Source organism: Pleuronectes platessa, chromosome 17 (genome assembly GCF_947347685.1).
Source record: "Pleuronectes platessa chromosome 17, fPlePla1.1, whole genome shotgun sequence".
In the NCBI taxonomy this organism is placed as follows: Eukaryota; Metazoa; Chordata; class Actinopteri; order Pleuronectiformes; family Pleuronectidae; genus Pleuronectes; species Pleuronectes platessa.
The window spans coordinates 17855910-17876273 of NC_070642.1; the positions used below are offsets into that span (position 1 = coordinate 17855910).

General features: G+C 42.1%; 3 protein-coding genes across 3 annotated transcripts; all 3 read right to left on the bottom strand.

Moving 5' to 3' along the window:
- Positions 1–1758: 1758 nt before the first annotated feature.
- Positions 1759–4498, bottom strand: LOC128460655 (radial spoke head protein 3 homolog B-like). The gene is made up of 7 exons (XM_053445899.1): positions 4322–4498; positions 4075–4207; positions 3834–3979; positions 3226–3429; positions 2445–2607; positions 2173–2259; positions 1759–1817 (listed from the first exon to the last, which is right to left on the bottom strand). The coding sequence occupies exons 1-7, from the start codon at positions 4496–4498 to the stop codon at positions 1759–1761; spliced, it is 969 nt and encodes a 322-aa protein (XP_053301874.1).
- Positions 4499–4992: 494 nt separating this feature from the next.
- LOC128460232 (radial spoke head protein 3 homolog B) lies at positions 4993–8374 on the bottom strand. The gene is made up of 8 exons (XM_053445316.1): positions 8143–8374; positions 7392–7473; positions 7151–7292; positions 6908–7053; positions 6310–6513; positions 5983–6145; positions 5807–5893; positions 4993–5441 (listed from the first exon to the last, which is right to left on the bottom strand). The coding sequence occupies exons 1-8, from the start codon at positions 8250–8252 to the stop codon at positions 5383–5385; spliced, it is 993 nt and encodes a 330-aa protein (XP_053301291.1). The 5' UTR covers positions 8253–8374; the 3' UTR covers positions 4993–5382.
- Positions 8375–11986: 3612 nt separating this feature from the next.
- Positions 11987–18345, bottom strand: tagapb (T cell activation RhoGTPase activating protein b). The gene is made up of 10 exons (XM_053445693.1): positions 18118–18345; positions 17583–17667; positions 17423–17467; positions 17003–17063; positions 16571–16725; positions 15894–16055; positions 14917–15026; positions 14387–14573; positions 14001–14082; positions 11987–13720 (listed from the first exon to the last, which is right to left on the bottom strand). The coding sequence occupies exons 2-10, from the start codon at positions 17607–17609 to the stop codon at positions 12549–12551; spliced, it is 2001 nt and encodes a 666-aa protein (XP_053301668.1). The 5' UTR covers positions 17610–17667; positions 18118–18345; the 3' UTR covers positions 11987–12548.
- Positions 18346–20364: the final 2019 nt, after the last annotated feature.

The following is a 20364-nucleotide window of genomic DNA, read 5'->3' on the forward strand; positions in this document are numbered from 1 at the left end:
GGGGGTGCACCTTAAAACTAGTTTCATTATTGTGTGTCAGGGACATTTTAACTCGAGATGGATCTTCCCCACCAACAGCAGGGCCCTCGACAGCCAATTAGAGGATTTAGGGGGAACAAAACTTGAAGAAACATGAAGAGAAAAAGATTTCCACCTCGACTATAATGTATTTAAAAAAAAAAAAAAAAAATACTGTGGCTGGTATTTAAAGCAGGTAAAGGACCAAAAGTAAATATTTAAAAGCAATCTCAAGATCACGCAGCAATAGAGCAAAGATAAAGAAGACAAAATAAAACATGATATGATTTAGAAAGCACGCAATTCTTTATTCTTGTGTGTCAGAGACATTTTACACTTGAGAAGAAACTAAAACTTCAACCTTAACTGTGAACTTTACTGTATAGTTGCTGTATAAAAGCCAGTGAAGGCTGAGGGCTAATTCTTGGTACATGAAATTGTCATCCAAACAACACAGTGTGATTTGGTAAATTATCATTTTAAAGCATAACCAAGCGTCTGCAACACTTACATTATTAAAGGAATAAATAAATATGATGTTAGTGTAATGGTGAATGTTTATTTATGTTTAATGTGTAATTCATCTGAGGATTTGTATTATAGAGTTTGAAACAAACAGAAATGTTCCAAGAAAATAAATGACATACCTATATAACCTTAATATAACATAAAATTCAACAGTGTCACAAAGTAATACCACTGACATTGTATGTGTGGCAGCATTTTCTGGTGTACAAGTACTTTTCAAAAGGGGTTTGAAGATTGTTTTACATATTTGTGATTGATTGTGTTTAAGCCACTTTCCCTGAGAAAACGTCAGGTGGATTGTTTGAGCAACACCAGTTAAAACCATCGAGGTTTTTAAATAAATACATTAAACCCTCATTTGTCTTCTGTGCAAAGCTTCACCTCCTGAGCACAGTTTCATCACAGTGCAAACTTTTCTTCTTTTTTTTCTTCTGTTGCACAATATTTCACCAGTGGAGGAAGTGACACTGAACCAAGGAAGTGCCTACCAGGAGCGGGGGAGGGAGGTGTCATAGGTGAGCCGACCAATGAGGTGGCAGGATTAAAATAGAGCCGTATATATCGGAGGTTAGACCTACTTCTCACCATTATACAAAAGTAAAGAGTGACGTGACAACTGCACAACACTTAGCTCGACTTAACCTGGCTGTGCCCTTCATCATCATCGTCACAGTCACTTCCTTGACTACAATCGTTACGTTTTGGAGTTAATTTAGCATTTTATTGGATAAAGTATATAAAAAAATAAAACATAAAGATGATAGAATGCTTGTTTTTTTGGGTATAGTCGTATTGATTTAGAGAAAGAGCGAGTGCTTTTCTGAGCAATGCAAAACATTGTTGCATTTGCCAGTTAGTTACACTGAATGAACTGTTGGCAAAACTATCTCAGATGCAAATAGATAAAGCTACAGGAAGGTGCTTTGAATTTTCAATGGTGCTTTTAAATCATTTGAGTTCCTGAGGCGTTTTTGTTCACCTGCTCTAAAACTGATAAAGTTTTGAAGATAAAATATGGATTTTGGTCAGATTATTTTTTTTGTCTGCGAGGGTTTGAAAAACAGAAACAGTCGTGAGGACAAAACAAAGATATGATAACAAATAATAAATAAAATGCATGATAGCTTTGCCAGCAGAAATGTATTTTAATTAAACGTTCATGTCTTTGAATCATCACAGAGTCTCTCCATGTGAAACGTCAGATTTGTGTGGTTATGTCTCCGGCTCCTTGAACTGCTCCAGCCTCTTCTGAGCGACGTCATGGATGATATCTGAAAAAAGTAATAAACAGAACTTCTGACTGTGATCTCTTTGATGTTTGCAAATAACCACTAGGTGGCGCTCCAACAGTGTCTGTGACCTGATGACCCCTGGTGGAGCATTTGTGATGTAACTTTTGACTGTCAACTATAAATTCTGGAGAGAAAAGCATTGACACAAATCCTGTTTGGGTTTTAGTCTAAACTTTCTAGAGGGTACAAACTAATTGGCTTATATCCATTACTGTTATTTGTACTTTTGTGTGTTTGCGTATTTATGTACTACTCAGTGAGAAAATAAGACAATTGCCTATAGGTTGAGCAGAGGAATGTCTAAATTTAATATTATGATACTGAATTCTCTTACTGTCCAGAAGCTGTCTAGCTGTGAATCTCCTTTCCAATTTGCTGTTCACCTCATCCATCAGCCATGGTAGGAAATCTGTCTCAACATCTGGAAATCAGAGACACAATAATGACAACAGGTTAAAAGTAGGAGAGGTATAAATACACAGATCATATGAGTGGAAATATCAGTGAATTTGCAGTGGAGTGCCATGATGCCCCCATGTGACAGTAAATGGGGGGATAGGTGACTTTGAATCATGCAGGGAAGCATTGTGGCAAACGGAGGCTGACCTGTCTCCACGGGGTCGTCAAAGTAGCCGTTGCTTCTGAGCGAGGTGAAGGCTGCAGGTACGAGGTCAGCCAGGTCCTGCTTGGTATACGCCCGGGCAGCAATCTTCTCTGCAGTCTCTCTTTCTTTCTCCAGAACCTCCTCCTGCTGTGCAATCCTCCGCTCCTGAAGATCAAAGGTATATTTTACTGTATCTTTTCTCGATTAACTCTTCTGATATGGCAGAATAGTACATAAACCTACATGGCATTTTATTGAGGCTGTTGTATTTGCTATTGTAAATGTTTGATGGTTCCTTCTTTGGAATAAAGTAGTATGCAACAGAGATTTTATATGGAATCGTCATGAACACTGAGCAGATAGTGGGTGTGCAAGAGAGGACAACCACCAAAGAACCAGGAACATCTTTAAATGAGATAATTGTGGTGATTTAAAAGTGATCTCTGGAGGATTCGGTGTAAAAAGGAAACCTGTGAAACTTGAACTGATTCCTACAACTGGAGCTCCACTGACTTAAAGCACCAAAAAACTGAGTTTAAGAATTTTCTGTAACATGAATTTGATGTGAGAAAAAGCTGATAAAAGTTAAATACTGAAGAGCCCTCGTTAATCTGCCTATTCAGGACTGTGAGGTTACAGTTGGATCACATTTGATAGACAGAGGCATTACCCTGATATCATCAGCAAACTAACCTGTCAGCTAATAGATTTACTGATGGATTCTATGAAGGAGGCATGCAAGCATGAAGTTCAGACCAGAGTACTCAACTGAATTTTACTTACCTTTTCCTCACGGTGGCGTCTCTCCTTCTCCTGAAGGTGCTGCACTTCTGCCAGATGGATATTCCGCAGCTCATGGAAGGCCCTCTGCTGGGCCATGAGACAGGCCAGCTCCTCCTCCTCCATCACCTCCAGCAGAGACTGCTCGATTGTCTTTCCCACCAGCACCTCCAGCACAGGCTGCACCTCCCTGTCAAAGTCAAACAACTGCACAACACACTGGTCATGAGTGGTGCTGTGCTGTGTAATTTTAAATATTAGGTCTGATTTGAACAAACCTGCAGATATTCAAGCAAAAGATGATTTGTGTTGCTTGTTAGGATCGAGGTAAAACAAAAACACTGGAACCAACAGATCCCATAATGCAACCAGTGACAGCTTTTCACCCAGTCACCGTGTTAACCACCACAACCTAAGTTTATAAAACTGGATTTTAATTTCCTTTCAATTTAAAGTTTCTTTAAGCTTCAATATCTAAACTGATGTGATAGTCTACTTTGGTTTGGCAGTGGTAGTGGTGACAGAAGAGATGATAGAATAAAAAAATATATCTTAATACGTAAAATGGTGGACCTTCCCCAAAAAGGCCACATCTCATTGGTTTGACCCACCTCTCCCTCCTCTATCTGTGTGGCAACATCCTCTCCGCACTTGGCCGGTATGAAGAGTGGGGACGCTGGTCTGTCCAGGAAAGCATCCGTCTGACACTCGATATCTGTGGCCACTATAACATTACTCAGTTCTTCAAGATAAAGATCTGAAAAGAAGTATTTCAAATGAGTATTTCAAAAAAGACAGTTCTGTCTTCTTAGTGGTACAACTTCTTAAGTTGTTAAGAATAACATGTTTTACCTGTTTGTACATCAATGTGTTTTCTCCCCTGCAGAGCTTCAGGAGTCTTGGCCCTGCACTGCTCTTGAGCTCGTTTTATAGCGATGGCTTTCCGCTTGATCTCCTGCTGTCTTTGTATTTCAGCAGGGTCCGCCTGAGCTGTCTGTAAATGGGTCAGGACAAAAACAAATCTTTAAAATCAAGTGTTCCCAAGGAGAACAAATCAATCAGGAGGAAAGCAGAGAAAAAATGAACATGTCATACTTACGGTTGGTACGACGAGTTGACCAAAAGTATTTCCTCGGACAATACGACGGTCATATATGATGTTTACATGTTTATCAGGGGCCTCTTTGTATTTGCCGCGGGTCCCCACGGGTCGGGGTCGACTGGCAAAGATGCAATCCCCACTGGGTTTTCTACGGCTGCGAGAGGCAGACGCCATTTATAAGGAAACTGTCACTTCTGTAATAAAAAGTGGCAAGCTCAAATTGTCTCTAGTAAGGGCAAGCTCAAATCAGGGCAACAGAAACAGCCATTAATATGTAAAGGAAAGTGCCTTTGATAACACACTGTTTAGAAGCAGCTGTCTTAGTTGCCACATGGTGAGGCAGGAGAGGCAGCTGCCTATGATGCCTCACTGTCTGAGAGCAACTAAAGATGTTTGGGATTTATTCAAAGACATATATATACTGGTTTATGAAAGGTTATTAGATAGTTTGCTAGCTCTCGGGGGGGGGGGGGGGGTGGAACCAAAATGAATCAAGAAGAGCTTCACATTTATCATATCAATATCCATGATCTTGGTGTCTATGGATAGGTAAGAACTCAGAGACTGTTTTCCCAGATCTTTGTGAGTCTCCATTTATAGTTATTCTCTCTAGGTTGACTACATGTATTCTGTGTTATTGTGTTACAAGACGGCAAATAGAGACTCACAAAATGTAACTTTTTTTAATATATACATATATACCACGAGACCCAAAGCTGCTAGACCAAAGACAAGTGAAGGAAAGACATTTTCTACTAATTTTGCAGGTAAATGGAAACTACAAAACATTCAAGAAACTATCAGATTTGCATATCTGCAGAAAAAGACCAGATATTGAATCAGATAGAGATATGCACGACAGGCTACATTAATATACATATGGAATTACAGGAATGTACAGATGGTAATGCAGTGAGAGTCTCCACTTGTGACATGTTGCACATTGTTACATTGCAAAGTAATAAAGAAGTCCTCATAAGTTTTTTTGATGGACAAAAGTTTTCATGTCATTGAATCATCACAGAGTCTCTCCATGTGATACGTCAGTTTTTGTCTGGTTATGTCTCCGGCTCCTTGAACTGCTCCAGTCTCTTCTCAGCGACATCATGGATGATACCTGAAACAGTCATAAACAGAACTGACTATGATCTCTGTTATGTTCGCAAATAACCACTAGATGGCGCTCCAACAGTGTCTATGACCTGATGACCCCTGGTGGAGGATTTGTAAAATAACTTTTGACTGTCAACTATAAACTCGAGAAAGAAAAGGTGCATCGACACAAATCCTGTTTGGGTTTTAGTCTAAACTTTCTAGAGGGTACAAACTAATTGGTTTATATCCATTACTATTATCTGTACTTTTGTATATTCTTTTGTGTGTTTGCGGGTTTGTGCACTTCTCAGTTAGGAAATAAGACATGTGCCTATAGGTTGAGCAGAGGAATGTCTAAATTTAATATTATCAACAGAATTCACTTACTGTCCAGAAGCTCTCTAGCTGCGAATCTCCTTTCCAATTTGCTGTTCACCTCATTCATCAGCCATGGTAGGAAATGTGTCTCAATATCTGGAAATCAGAATCACAAATAAGACAACAGGTTAAAAGTAGGAGAGGTATGAATACACAGATCATATGAGTGCAATACAGACGCTGACCTGTCTCCACTGGGTCGTTAAAGAATCCGTGAGTTCTGAGCGAGGTGAAGGCTGCAGGTAGAAGGTCAGCCAGGTACTGCTTAGTATACGCCCGGGCAGCAATCTTCTCTGCAGTCTCTCTTTCTTTCTTTAGCACCTCCTTCTGCTGAGCAATCCGACGCTCCTGAAGATCAGTGGGAACTTTTTAGATTACAGGTATGGTTTCTGTATCTGTTTATCATTAATTCTTCTGATATGGCATATATCTAATAGATTTACTGAGGAATTCTAGGGGGAAGACATGCAGCATGAAGTTCAGACCAAAGTAGTCAACTGAATTTAACTTACCTTTTCTTCACTGTGGCGTCTCTCCTTCTCCTGAAGTTGCTGCACTTCTGCCAGGTGGATATTCCTAAGCTCATGGAAGGCCCTCTGCTGGGCCATGAGACAGGCCAGCTCCTCCTCCTCCATCACCTCCAGCAGAGACTGCTCGATTGTCTTTCCCACCAGCACCTCCAGCACGGGCTGCACCTCCCTGTCAAAGTCAAACAACTGCACAACACACTGGTCATGAGTGGTGCTGTGCTGTGTAATCTAAAATATTAGGTCTGATTTGAACAAACCTGCAGATATTCAAGCAAAAGATGACTTGTTTTGCTTGTTAGGATTAAGGTCAAACAAAAACACTGGAACCAACAGATCCCATAATGCAACCAGTGACAGCTTTTCACCAATTCACCGTTTTAAACACCACAACCTAAGTTTATAAAACTGGATTTTCATTTCCTTTCAATTTAAAGATTCCTTAAACTACAATAACCCAAATGTCATGATAATCCAATTTAGTTTAGTAGTGGTAGTAGCGACAGAAGAGATGATAGAATCTTTTTTGTGTAAAATTGGTGGACCTTCCCAAAAAAGGCCACATCTTACTGGTTTGACCCACCTCTCCCTCCTCTATCTGTGTGGCAACATCCTCTCCGGATTTGGCCGGTATGAAGAGTGGGGACGCTGGTCTGTCCAGGAAAGCATCCGTCTGACACTCGATATCTGTGGCCACTATAATATTACTCAGTTCTTCAAGATAAAGATCTGAAAAGAAGTATTTCAAATGAGTATTTCCAAAAAAGAAACTTTCTCAACACGCAGTGTGAAAACTTCTGAAGTTGTTAAGAATAACATGTTTTACCTGTTTGTATATCAATGTGTTTTCTCCCCTGCAGAGCTTCAGGAGTCTTGGCCCTGCACTGCTCTTGAGCTCGTTTTATAGCGATGGCTTTCCGCTTGATCTCCTGCTGTCTTTGTATTTCAGCAGGGTCCGCCTGAGCTGTCTGTAAATGGGTCAGGACAAAAACAAATCTTTAAAATCAAGTGTTCCCAAGGAGAACAAATCAATCAGGAGGAAAGCAGAGAAAACATTTCATACTTACGGTTGGTATGATTTGTTGAGCATAAGTATTTCCTCGGATAATACGACGGTCATACATAATGTTTCCATAGTAGCTGTGTGTCCTGTATTGACCCAAACAAATAAAATAGAATAAATTAAAGCTGTTTTCATTGTAAACATTTTTATAAATGTGTTTCATTTTATTTGATGTGTTTTTTACTTGTGGGTGTGTTTTTTATTTGTGTATATCTTTCAAGCTTTGTTTTTAGAAGAGCTGGATAATCAAATTCGTAATTTTTTAATTTGTGATATTATATGAAGATATTTTTTCCTGTCTAATGGTGAAGGAAGGACGGCAAATATATTACCACTTCGTAAAATGTCATAAAAATGGCTTAAAAACAACCTGTACAAAATCTACTTCAAATAACAAAGTACTCTCAATGCAGAATGTTCCTTTCCTGAGTGTTATGAAATCATAAACCACATTTTTAAAGGTGATTGGTAATTGGGTTGCTACTTGAGCTGGCGCTTATTATATCAAATCACTTCTTACCCTGTGGGTTTAAGTGGCACCTTTCATAACAATTACCTCTACAACATGTGTCAAAGTACTTTAAAGTACAGGCACTCAAATAAATAAGTACCTATAAAAGGACACATCTATTTTTTCACATTCCAGCAGGATAATGTTAAGTTTTTCTTTTGGCATCATATTTTGCATTCTCTCCACACGTCACTGGTTTGGATGGTGAATCTAATCATGATACATGTGACCCGATGGTACGAACTGTTCATCCGGAGCTTCTTTGTATTTGCTGCGGGTCTCCACGGCTCGGGGGCGGCTGGAGAACGTGTACGTCCCGCTGTGCGCTCTGTGGTTGGGAGGAGCAGACGCCATCTCTCGGGGGGAAAGTGTCGGGAAGCAGAGGAGTCGAGTCTGGGACGAGTTCCGATGTGTGGACCCCCGAAACGACCAGGAAGCAAACAGATGGTTGTGGCGACCGTCTCCAGGAAGTGGAAGGTATCTGCCACCACGTCACTTCCGTTGACAACAGCCAATTACAGAAACTCTACAGGTGAAACGCCCTTAAAAGAACTAATTTCTAATAAAGAATAATAGACAGTTCCCCCTCTTCTATATTTGAATCATATATAGTTTTTTACACATTGATGCAGTCTTTTATTTTCTAGATGGGAGTAGTTGAGAATAAAGTTGTTAATAACCAGATTTACTAGCTCTTAATTTTTTACATTATTACTTAGTAAGTTTCCACTTTGCATGGACAACTGTTACACAACTAACAAATATTTACACAGCAGTTGCTCGGATTTTTGCTAAAAGAATAAGACTTATCTTTACACAAAGACCACAAACTGGTTTCATGAGGCGTTGACCCATGTCGGTCAACATCCGACCTGATTGACGACCCTGAGCAGTTACAGGTTTGTTTTCTTTAAACACTTGGACTCAAACGAACACAACCTTGAATTTTGGGCCATAGAAAAATTCAGCTTTTACCCTAAAAAACATTTATAGGAATGCAAGTTGTTCCGCTGGGGCTGTCCTGCTGCTACACTTGTTCTTGATTGGAGCTCATCGTCTCTGTAAATTCATTCTGCTCAGCCTCAAGACACACTGCAGCTGAAAATCCATAACCAGATTTAGCCAGCTGACTCATAATAGTCCTCTAATGGTCGCCTCATAGCTGTAACCATCACACTCAGGATAGTGCCTCCGGGCTCTTGATAAAACGTCTACAACACAAAGAGGACTGAGTCAAACGTGCTGTGCTGCTCTTCAAACTCTCATTTCTGCACAGCATGAGACAAAGATAAAAGCATTTTTAAGAACTGCTATTAATTTCCACGTGTTTGATTATTACGGTGAGGATACAGAAGCGACAAAACCAAGTATTACGGTCGGCTGTGCGGCCGACCCTGACGCTCCGCTGCCACGTCGGCACATTTAAACGGTGCACAAGCAAAACAAAACCGTGCACCGTCTGCAGGCGACAGGGAAATGTGGGTGGCAGGAACTTGCAGACCACAAAGATTCTCAGCTCTGTAAAAAGTGTCAGTGATAATGGGGCACCGGTTTCAGCTCCAGTCTTTGTCTGTGGGGACAAAGGTGAGGCCTCTGTGGTCTGGACTGAGCCAGCTCCATCATTTGTTTCCACGTCAGAGATTTTTACGTGGAGAACAACCGTGCCTCCGTTTCTCAGCAAAGCACAAGCAGCTAAATAAACCAAGACCACTTCTACTTCCACCATCACTCCCATCAATACCACAGCTCCAGAGATGATGGTGCCACATTTGAGCACATTAGCATATTCGATTTGTTGCATAATGGGCAACGCTGAGTGTTTACTTTAAATATTACAAAGCATCTCCATGAAAACCACAATGTATTCACAACACCCACCCGATATAGCCACAGCTGTGGAGGACCACTCTGCTGGAGCTACAGTGCTTTGCATAATTATTCACCCCCCTTGGATGTTTTCCCAGTTTGTACTGTTACTAACTGGAATTCAAATTAAATAGACTTTTTCCCCTTCAATCAAATCAACATACATTGTTCTTTGAAGATGCAAAATACCATTAACATGCTTTGATCTATACCATTCCATTGTAGCTCTGGCAGTATGTTTGGGTCATTGTCCTGCTGGAAGATGAACCTCCGCCCCAGTCTATTCAAGACGGAGGATTGCCCTGTATTTGGCTCCATCCATCTTTCCCTCATTTCTGACCAGTTTCCCTGTACCTGCCGAAGAGAAGCATCCCCCCAGCATGATGCGATGGTGTGCTCGGGTTGATGGGCAGTGTTGAGTTTCCGCCACACTTTAATAATTGTCTTTTCAGATGAGTGTGGAGCCCTTTGTGTCATCGGGGGGGGGGCTGGGATTCTCTCAGGGCAGGGCCTCCTTCTACCACGTCCATCTTTTCTCTTTCTCTCATGGCAAGCGACTCACGGCACCGTCACCTTTTATTTTCACCTTTATTAGAACATTTTGACCCTTTCAAACTTTATTTAAATGGCACGTATAGGAGTAGAAACTTCGTGCCCCCTGAGACGCTGACTCAGCCTTCTGTAAACAGACATCATGACTCATAACGTGGACGAGGGGAAAAAATAGTTATTAGAGAAGCGGTGATGTTCATCTGCTCTGAGTATAGTAAGAGGCTACTCCTGTATGTGGCAATGGAAGCAGTAAGAGGTCAGCCACTTATACAGGTCGTGCACTTTAGTAATTAAAAAATACACAATGTGTGTGCAAGTACAAGATAACCAGGACAGTTGAGCTGTATGATGCAATCCAAGTGCAGCAGGATAAAATAAAAAAGCTGCCTTCGCGGAGTGCATCAGGATCAGATACAGAAAGATCTATATTTAATCAGATGAACTCGCTGAGGCCTGAGTGCACGTGTGTGCAGATCATTCGATAGCATCTACTCTCCAACCGCTGAGGAAGTCAATCGATCGATCGATCTGCTCAGTCTCAATCTCTGTATATCTGAGTATATTTAAAAATTAACGGCGTCGACATGTTTCAGTGTGATTGTTTTTTCATTGATTGATTAGAGTGTAATTCTCCACAGAGCTCATTCCTCTGCCCAGGCTCAACAGTCCCCTCATGGAATCCCATTTAAATCCACTCGATTAAATTCACTAGATCCAAATAAACATCAGCACCAAAAAGTAGAAGTTAAACCGCTACAATCCGTTCTATCAATCCAACCACTCACTCACTTCAGCTTTCCTGAGGTGTCGGTTGCAGTGGTGGCATTCAAGGTGTTATACACATGAAGTGTGTGTGAAGATGGACGACACGGCAGCTCACAAAAAGGGGAAGCTACAACGTTTCTGCTGCCACAGGACTGCATGGCTGCAGAACACATGTCCAAAAATCCCACCTGCACCATGTTAACGGATGGGACATGAACCACGCTACAGATTCAAAGCACATGTCAAATATTGGTTTTGTCGTTTAAGGTAGTTCAAGTCTCCATGTTTCTCCCTTGTTAATTAAGCTTGTGGTTGTGTTGAGTTACGTTGTGTTGCAAGATCTTCCTCTTTTTTTGTTCCCCCTTTACATGGCGATAGTGAGCGCAGAGTTTAACAAACGTCTCTTTGACTCAGATTTAATGAACATTTGTTTGTTAATAATCCCTGCAGATCAAGTGTAATGGATGTTTGGATAACAGATTCCCCTTTCTGTCTTTATTCTTGTGTGATTCATTCTTCAAAAAGAGAATTTAACAGAGGTTGTCTTAATCTTAAATTTTACAATTAAATTGTGTTAAATGAGGCTCAAATCAATCACATTGTCAGGCTTGTAGATTATAACAACTTGTCGAGGAAGGAAACAAAGTGATAACAGCCTGTAGAAAAGGAAGGAAGACGAGGTGGCATCGGCTCATCGTGCAGTCACAGATAAGAGGAAGAGCGATTCAGAGAAAAACCAAATCCGTCCATGTGACCGTGTCTGGTTTCCTTCTGTTTCAGCAAACTGTATGAGCCAGAACACGCTGTTCTCTCCATTGAGGCTCGTTAGCCGCTGTTACGCAATGAATCGAGGTCGAGTCAAAGAAACTTTCTAAACGGTCCTAGAGACAGAAGAGAAAAGTCAGTTTGTTCTTTCAATCATTTATTTTTACCTGAAACAACTTATGAGTCCTTGGCTTAAGGTTACCAATCTCTATCTGTGTATCTATTTACATATTCAGCAAACAAGTAAACAAAGCATTAAATTATCAGAAAAGTGCTTTAATGTAGTTGAAGAAGTAGATCAAGGTGAAGAGGGGTGACACAGAAACATGAGCTAAACTGTACATATTCTCTACATCAACAAAAGGAATAGCATATTTTCTCCATAGCAAACTGTGTCTTCATAGCTTCATTGGGATAGACTAAATATCTATCATAACACCATATATTTAATATCTGTACTCTAAACGGTACTACTTGGACAGTGCAACCACAGCGGCAGCACATAGCTTGCATTCAAAGTGAAACAGTGACACATAGAACATTTCTATATACAAAAGGATGAGATAAAGAATAAGAAGTAGAAAGTAGCTGCTGTGATGAGGCTACAGTAAGCGTTCAAAACAGCATGATGTGGCCCAGAAGGGATAGAAATGAAAAAGACATAAGATAAATCAAACACATGTGAATCAGTTCCAGAGGGAATCAAACGTACGACTCCTGGGCGTAAGAAAACTCCTCGAACACGGGCTGACTACATCTCCGTGACACGGCGTCGTGGTGGCTCTTAGACACGGACTCGGACATGGCTCTCTGGCGGTAAGGATGCCGCCGCTCGACAGCGCCGCCATTGTCCTGCGCTGCCTGGGAGAAGCAGTCTGTGAACTGAGGGACGGGGCAGGTGGGTGGGAAGTCATAATTCACCGAGGATGGGCGGGACCTCCTCTCCAGCACCATTGCATCCTGCACAGTCATGGCTCCATACTGCGGAGGGAGGCCCATGTTCTGCACCGCCCTCTCGTATGGTGGAGGCTTGCAGGGCAGCCGGCTGTCCACCTGCTTAAACACCTCGATGGCTGACAGAGGGCGCTGCCTGTGCAGAGGCTCAGCTGGAGGGTCTGCTTCGCTCTGAGCGTCCTCCTGGAGCGTTTCACAAGGGAAGGAGTTCTCCTTCTGGGAGTCTCTCTTCAGGCTGCTTCTGCTGAACGCTCCTAGACTCCTGGTCCTCATTAGGACTTTACTGGCCACCCTCATGGACTGTGAATGCCTCTTCTCAGACGAAATCGGTCTGACAATGTCCGGTTGAGCCTTTGCAGCTACTAATGGTGGGCTGGAGGAGATAGCTCTCCTGGGGCAGGATGGTGACCCCACTGGGGAGCTGGTGAAAACAGAGCCCTCTGACTGGTTTGAGGCGGCGCTCTCCAGGGAAGAGCACGAGCAGTCCTTGACGCGATTACCTGCCATGTAGGGCAGAGGATCCAAGTTTGAGCTGCTTCTCAGTTTGGGAAAAGACAGGACCGACCTGTGCCCTGCTCGTCCTTTGGCCAAGAAGGAGTCGTCAGAGATCTGCTTTGTCAGAGGCTGCTCCTCAAAGTCCCTGCTCTCCATGGAGCAGTCCTCGTGGCTCCGGGTGTGGCCAAACAGGCCCTCCAGGTCGGGTGAGGTGAGGATGATGGGCTCAGAGCAGCGACGGTTGAACGGCTTCTTCGGGTTGAAGGCCGCGTCCGATGCCCAAGAAGTGGTGCGGGCGGAGGGACTGAGGGAGGAATATGAACCACACCCTCCGTGTGTGGAGCTGCTGCTCTCGCCTGCCTCCCCATCGCCATCTAAGTCGGTGCTGTCATACGCTGAGTCATGGTGCAGGGACGACAGAGACTCTGTAGAGCGAGAGAAGAAAGAGGATTAGATCTCTAGATTATATGATAACTCTTGTTTACTCAAGTTTTATTGTTGTGCCAATATCTGTATCGTTGAGAAAGAGCCCACAGAGACACAGAAGCTGACATGACCTAAACGTACTGAAAGACCTAACAACTATTTAAGACTTTTTCTTAAGACGCTCCATATTGTTTACTTTCTCTATTCGCAGCATCATTGTTCAATACACATATTAATAACAGAAATTAAAAGGAGGGTCTGGTTTTCAGGTGTAAATACCTTCATCGGTGTCCAGCAGGTTGGGGATGTTCTCTCCCAGTATGTCCCAGTGCTCGATCAGAACCTCGGTGAGTTCTGTGACCTGCAGCAAATCAGAAAAAAAAGGTTTGTGTTATTGTCATATTCACAACAATATCAATGGTAAAAACTAAAACAGATAATTTGATTAAAGAATTCTTAAAATGAAAGCTGACATGAAGAAGAGATGCAGTCCAGACGCATCGCTCCACTCTGTCCTATCATCACGTGGCTCAACAAGCAGCCAACAGGAGCCGAGCTACTATGACCTTACTTCTGAAACCAGTCATGGCTTTTTCTGCTCTGTGAACCGCAGAGCTTCAAAGCCCCAGGAAGTGTGAAAACATTTTCACAGCACAACTTTATACCTTCTGCATCTTTTCCTTCTGCTCATCCAGCGTGGCTCCGTCCAGCTGCAGCAGCGTGGGGGCGATGCACACCGCCAGGTTGTGGGCGCCCATTTTGTTGATGTCGGCGCTCTGCAGGATGTGATGGAGGACGCACACGAGATGCTGAAGGAGCAGTTTGTTGAGCCCCGGCAGCTGGTCTACCACCCTGGTTGGCAGGTAGAAAAAAAAAAGGGGGGGGAAGGGAAGGTGGACAAAAAGAGAACAGGAAGATTAGTTTGGCGGTCTATTTTTTTTAATTTATTTTTGTAAGTTTCTTCCTTTTTTTTAAACCGAAAAAGAGAAGTTGTCTGTGCTCAGCCTGCTGACAGACGACACCGGGGATTCTCTGCAAAACTCCATTCAAAAAAACATCTATTTCATATACCCACCACAGGACACTGATGAAAATACCAGCAGATTCCCCTTCATATACATAAAGGTCATGTAAACACAAGGATGGCAGCCGCAGGAAATTGCTGCCGACTCATTAGCAGGTATCGATTACTTACTTTCTGATTTCAACAGCTCTCTGCAGAGTGTCTTCGATGTCAAGAGCCGTCATCCAGCTGTCGTAAAGTTCAGACACCAGCAGGCTGCCAGGAAGTTCCTTCAGGAAACTCTGTGATAAACACGAGGAGGACAGTGATGAGCCACTTATTCATAGAAATTATTAGATGTGTCACATGTGGTGTTAAAAGGGCAGAGCACTCCAGAGGACTCCAAACCGCTATTCATTTCAATGGTAAGTGTTAAAGTGCACTGAACATTATAAGATAGATAGATAGATAGATAGATTACTTTATTCATCCCCGAAGGGAAATTAAGTCGTCATAGCAGCCGGTACATTTGAATACAATAAAATACAATACAATAGAATAAAAAATAAAATATAAAATATTGCGGTAGAAAGAATAAAAACAGAAACACAAGATAAATGGGTAGATAAGGTGCAGTGGCAGATGATGGTAATAGTACTGATGATATGATGGTAATGTTATTGTTAGACAGTATATAAAAAATAGTACAGTATATATAGTATATAATATATATTTATATATGAAAGTAATTATACCAATATAATAGCAGTATATAGTAATAATAGCAGCAACAGTATATATAATAATAATAATAGTAAAATATAATAATAATAATAACAACATGTACACATGTATAAATATGTGTATATAGACTTATATATACAAAGAATATATAAAGAGTATGATATAATATATGATATATAGTACGGGTATAAATATAAGTATTTGGCGATACAATAGATATATAATATACTATGAGTGTAAAATTATAAAAATGTATAATGCATCAATGATTATAACCCATGCATGAGGTGTCCTTCTGGATGTGGCACAAGCTTGTTAAAATAAAAATGTAACAATAAAAGAGGTGCTAGTACCAAGCGGGGGGGTTGTGAGATGAAGTGACCCCTGTTTTACACAGCGACAGAAGAGGTGTGTGAGAGACGTACCTTGAGGAGCCCGACGAGCAGAACCACCGGCTGCGCCTCCAGGTCGACCTCCAGGCCGCCGTTCAGCTGCTCCCTGACCTCCTTCATGTTCTTGTTGTTGCATGGTTTGCGGAACACCCCCTCCGTGGACGGGCCCCTCTTCCTCAGGAACACCAGAATCTCCTGGTGAGAGGAGAGGAAGACAAGGAGAGGGAGAGGAAGAGGAGGAGAGGGAGAGGAGAGGCTTAGAACCGCACGTGCCCATAACTCTCTCACTGTATATATTGTCGTTCTATTGTTGTTTTTAAATTGTTGTTTGTACAGTGCACCAACCACACCAAGTCAATTTACTGTATGTGCAAAAATACATAAAAAGAATTCTGATTCTGATTCTGATTCTGAGGAGAGGAGGAGAGTTGTCATATTAAAAAAACATACAGGCTGTGTGTGATAGTGTGTTAGTGTGTGCTTCCTGTTGCCATTCACAAATTCTTAGAAACTGATGCGTTGGTTGAGTGTGTGCCTGTTTTGTTTTTTTTTAATTCACGTTCAGAGAAGTTTTGCAATGTGTGTGTCTAGCAAAGAAGTGATATGGTTTGATGATTGAATGAAACTATGTCATTTGCTCTGGATTTTGAGGTAGAGGGACACAACTTTTGACGTGAGCTGGGATGTTTCAGGTTAAAGAGGAGACTTACTGTGACTGGTTTGGGGAGGGAGTGGTCGTCGGGGCAGATCCTGCAGAGGGGCAGTCCAAACAGCTGAGTCTTGGTGCAGCTCTCGGTGCGGCTGGCCTTGCTGATGAAACTCGAGCCCTTTTTCAGCCTCTTCACCACTTGGTTCCACTTTTTCTCTGGCGGAGGCAAATATTGCATCATCCGTCAGTTTTATTCAACAGTCGGACATGAGCCGAGGGGTTTTGTTGAATTTATTGTAGCTAACGTGAAAACAAAAAAAAAAGTTGTGCAAGAGTCTGAAACCCAATTTCTTCACTTGCTCTCTCTTATCAGTTGAATTTCCTTTTTCTGTGTCTGTGGTTGTTCTCTCTACTCTCGTTTTGACACATGGCCCAGTTATTGAGCCCCTCCCTCCCTCCCTCCCTCCCTCAAACATTTGACATTCAAACTCACCAGTGGGATGCGTCAGCTTGTCCTCCTGGTTAATCGGCAGGATGGCTATCTTTGCATCGCCCTGCCAACGAAACCGGCAAGACAAAATGGTTATGACTCTGCAAGTGGACATGAGCATGCAAAGCAGAGGAAAGAGGGAACAGAGTTGTGTGTTGTCTATTTGTTTCCCCTCGGTCGCCATGCATCACACACACCCCGGCTCTTCACGCCTTCCAAACACGTGACTGAGTTTCCGTTGTACAATCAGACGACAAAAGTTCCCTATAGCAATCAAACACACGCGTCCTAACTTATTGTGTTCAATTGAAAACTCTTTTTTTGGTGTGAACTTTTCAACATGTGCAATCACACTCCATAAGTTTGTACAATTTGCGGCATGTACATCTCAAGAGGCCACGTGAAATCAGGCTTTATACTTACATCGAGTGGAAGTTGCTCCATGCCCCCTCCTGTCAGAGCTTTAGTCTGAAAGTTGGTGAAAAACAAAAGAACAGTTAGGTGTTGATTGGTTATTTCTTTTTGTAAAGTCAGATGTGTCGCTTCCTAATGGACGTGGTGCAGCGAGCCGCGTGAGACTCACTGTGACGCTGCCACTCAACACCTTCATGAGGACGTCAGGAGGTGAAAAGGCACAGCCAGCCCTCGCCTTTGTGTCCTGAATTTTTCTGTCGTAAGAAAAATTACAGAGTGAATATATTTACTTTTACTTACTTTTTTCTCATTAAACTTTATAGGTCTTTATTTTCATTTTATACAAGCACAAAGAATATATGTGATGACAAATTATTGTGTATTCGCCAAACAGGAGATCAAGATCATGTTGTAGCGTTCTGATTTAGAGTAAAAGAGAATCAATTAACAGATTACTTCATTGTGAGTGGACGCTAACTTGTTTATGTCATCGTTACCATGTGACCTATAATGCTAATGAAAACACAATCGGACTTAAATCATTTAAATTGAATTAATTTCAGAGTTTGTTGTGATGTACGATTTTTACAAAATGCAGCATCGATCAAAAGCACTTCTCGCTTGAGCTACAGTAAAAATTCAAATTACAAGCTTATAATGCATATTTATTATAAGTATTATTTTTATAAAACTTGGTTTCCTACCTGTGTAGAGTATCCAACCAGCGTTCTTTCACCTCAGGTGAGCTGCGGGCAAAATAACAGCATGGTCTGAGTTACTTATCCACAGAGAGACGCACACAGGCCCAGACGACAGTGGGAGGAATGAGACGGCCGTGCACCCGGGGCGGCTTTTAACAACTCTGGTGGAAACTCTAACTCAGTCATGGGAACAGGAAGCAGCGTCACGGCGGCCCCCGACCAGACACCTTCCACTTCCTCCTAGTCGAGGTTTGCTGTTCGATCAGTGGAAACAGGACAGTGACACCGATACGTTCGCCTACGTGTGTGTTCACCTGAAGGGCTTAACCTTTGCGGCACCATATGGTCTTACAGTATGCATATCAAGTAGGCAGACGGCTCAAGTGTCAACAAGTGAGCACGTGGTTTCCTGTCGGCTCCATGACACAGAGCAGGACTGAATCGTTCTCACGCTGAATCATTGCCAGAGTTAAAATGTTCAGAACAGACAACTCAATTCATCGCCTTCTTGGTTTGAGTCTAATAACTTTGCAAGAAACGTGGGCGCCAAGGAATAACACAACAAAAAAAAACAGTCCGGTTCCCAAACTGAACCAGTGTCATTTAGAGCCTCTTATCTCAAATCATTTACTGAAATGCACTTTCATCCTTTTAAAGTCGATTGCACCGTCCACACGATTTATCGTAAAGGCCAGTGTTTCCAGATGGAGTCAGCTGAGCTCAGCCCATCACATGAGCCCGGGCTCGTAGGCCGGCTTCGCACTTCCTATTTTGCAACCTCTCGTCTTGTGATTCTGCTGGGAGGACTTTCTCTTTAACCACTTCCCCAACAGATCTCATGACCATGAACTACATGTGTGAATACTCCATGAGCAGCCTCAGGTTCCATTCACGGCCTTAATAATACGAGGCAGGAAGCCGCTGTGCTTAGCCCTATTATTAATATTAAAACACTGGGAAACCTTTGAAGGAATTGGTTTTTCAGAAAAGTGCTCATTAGCTAGTTTTGACTTAGTTCGGTCCAGTGTTAATTTTGGCAGCTATTTTTGATTTAGTCTTAGTCTTAGTCTTTTGACGAAAATGCATATTAATTTTAGTCACCTTTTAGTCATTTTAATCCTTCTTAGTTTTAGTCTAGTTTTCGTCGACGAAAACAAATTCCATTTTAGTCTAGTTTTAGTCGACGAAAACGAATTCCATTTTAGTCTAGTTTTAGTCACATTTAATAGCCACATTAAACTCCTTTTCTATAAAAACATATAGCTGCAGCCTAATAGCTTAAAAAATATATTTAATTTTAAATGTGAAAACAAATAGGGAGAGCAGGTCAGACTGGAGCCGGACACAGAAACTGCAGCTCGGTAGAAACCAACTGCAGCTTCTGCTCTGATCAAGAAGCTGAGGGGCTGATCTCTGAGCAGCTGAGACCAGAGAAACTCTGGTTTTCACTGTTTTCATAGTTAAGAAGCAGTCGGTCACTGAGAGGCTGCTCCACGAGAACGCGCTCTGCTTTCACTGTGTCTCCCTGAGCGAGTGCGCGAGGCGGGGGGCGGAGCTACGGACCGGAGCGCTATCTGGGGCGCACACACACACATACACACACAGACACACAGACACAGTCACTCGACCGCTCCTGATACTTCATGACGGCCTGATACGATGATGTTTTAAAAATTATTGTGACTTAGTCAACCACCAACATTTTCGTCTCGTCTCGTCTCGTCAACGAAAATTAAAATAGATTTCGTCATAGTTTTTATTTTCAAAGATTCGTTTTCGTTACGTCGTCGTCTCGTCTTCGTCATGGAAAAAAGGTCGTTAACGAATATATTTCGTCATAGTCTTCGTCAACGAAATTAACACTGGTTCGGTCCTTATTATACAACCAGCAGCCACCACACTTCTATTCAACATGAATTAACAGGGACTACAGAAGCCGGCCAACTGTCGATGAATGAATGGATGAATTAGTGCGCAGACTGGTGATCTGTGCTGTAGCTCATTATTAAAATGCACGTCTGCACTCTCTCTTGATAAAACATGTTGGGTTTCTTATATACAAAAATGTATAAACGCATAATGAGGTTAGCCTTGCAGGTGGTGCAGGTCACACTTGCACAAGAGCCAGAGACTGTAAATTAAGATGGACGACACTTCTAACAAAAGTGAAGCTCAGAAATCCAGGATACAGGAGCCGCCATCTTTCCATGCAGTAGTGATCATGATGTTTCACCCTGGGTTTACAACATC

Coding starts and splice junctions, on each gene's coding strand:
- tagapb (XM_053445693.1), bottom strand. CDS start 17,609: ATGAAGGTGTTGAGTGGCAGCGTCACA. Junction 17,468..17,582: donor TGTTGAGTGGCAGCGTCACA/GTGAGTCTCACG, acceptor ACCAACTTTCAG/ACTAAAGCTCTGACAGGAGG. Junction 14,574..14,916: donor AGAGCTGTTGAAATCAGAAA/GTAAGTAATCGA, acceptor CCTGCCAACCAG/GGTGGTAGACCAGCTGCCGG.
- LOC128460232 (XM_053445316.1), bottom strand. CDS start 8,252: ATGGCGTCTGCTCCTCCCAACCACAGAGCGCACAGCGGGACGTACACG. Junction 7,054..7,150: donor ACACATTGATATACAAACAG/GTAAAACATGTT, acceptor ACTTCTTTTCAG/ATCTTTATCTTGAAGAACTG. Junction 5,442..5,806: donor AGCTAGAGAGCTTCTGGACA/GTAAGTGAATTC, acceptor TGACTGTTTCAG/GTATCATCCATGATGTCGCT.
- LOC128460655 (XM_053445899.1), bottom strand. CDS start 4,498: ATGGCGTCTGCCTCTCGCAGCCGTAGAAAACCCAGTGGGGATTGCATC. Junction 2,608..3,225: donor GACGCCACCGTGAGGAAAAG/GTAAGTAAAATT, acceptor TTTGATCTTCAG/GAGCGGAGGATTGCACAGCA. Junction 1,818..2,172: donor AGCTAGACAGCTTCTGGACA/GTAAGAGAATTC, acceptor TACTTTTTTCAG/ATATCATCCATGACGTCGCT.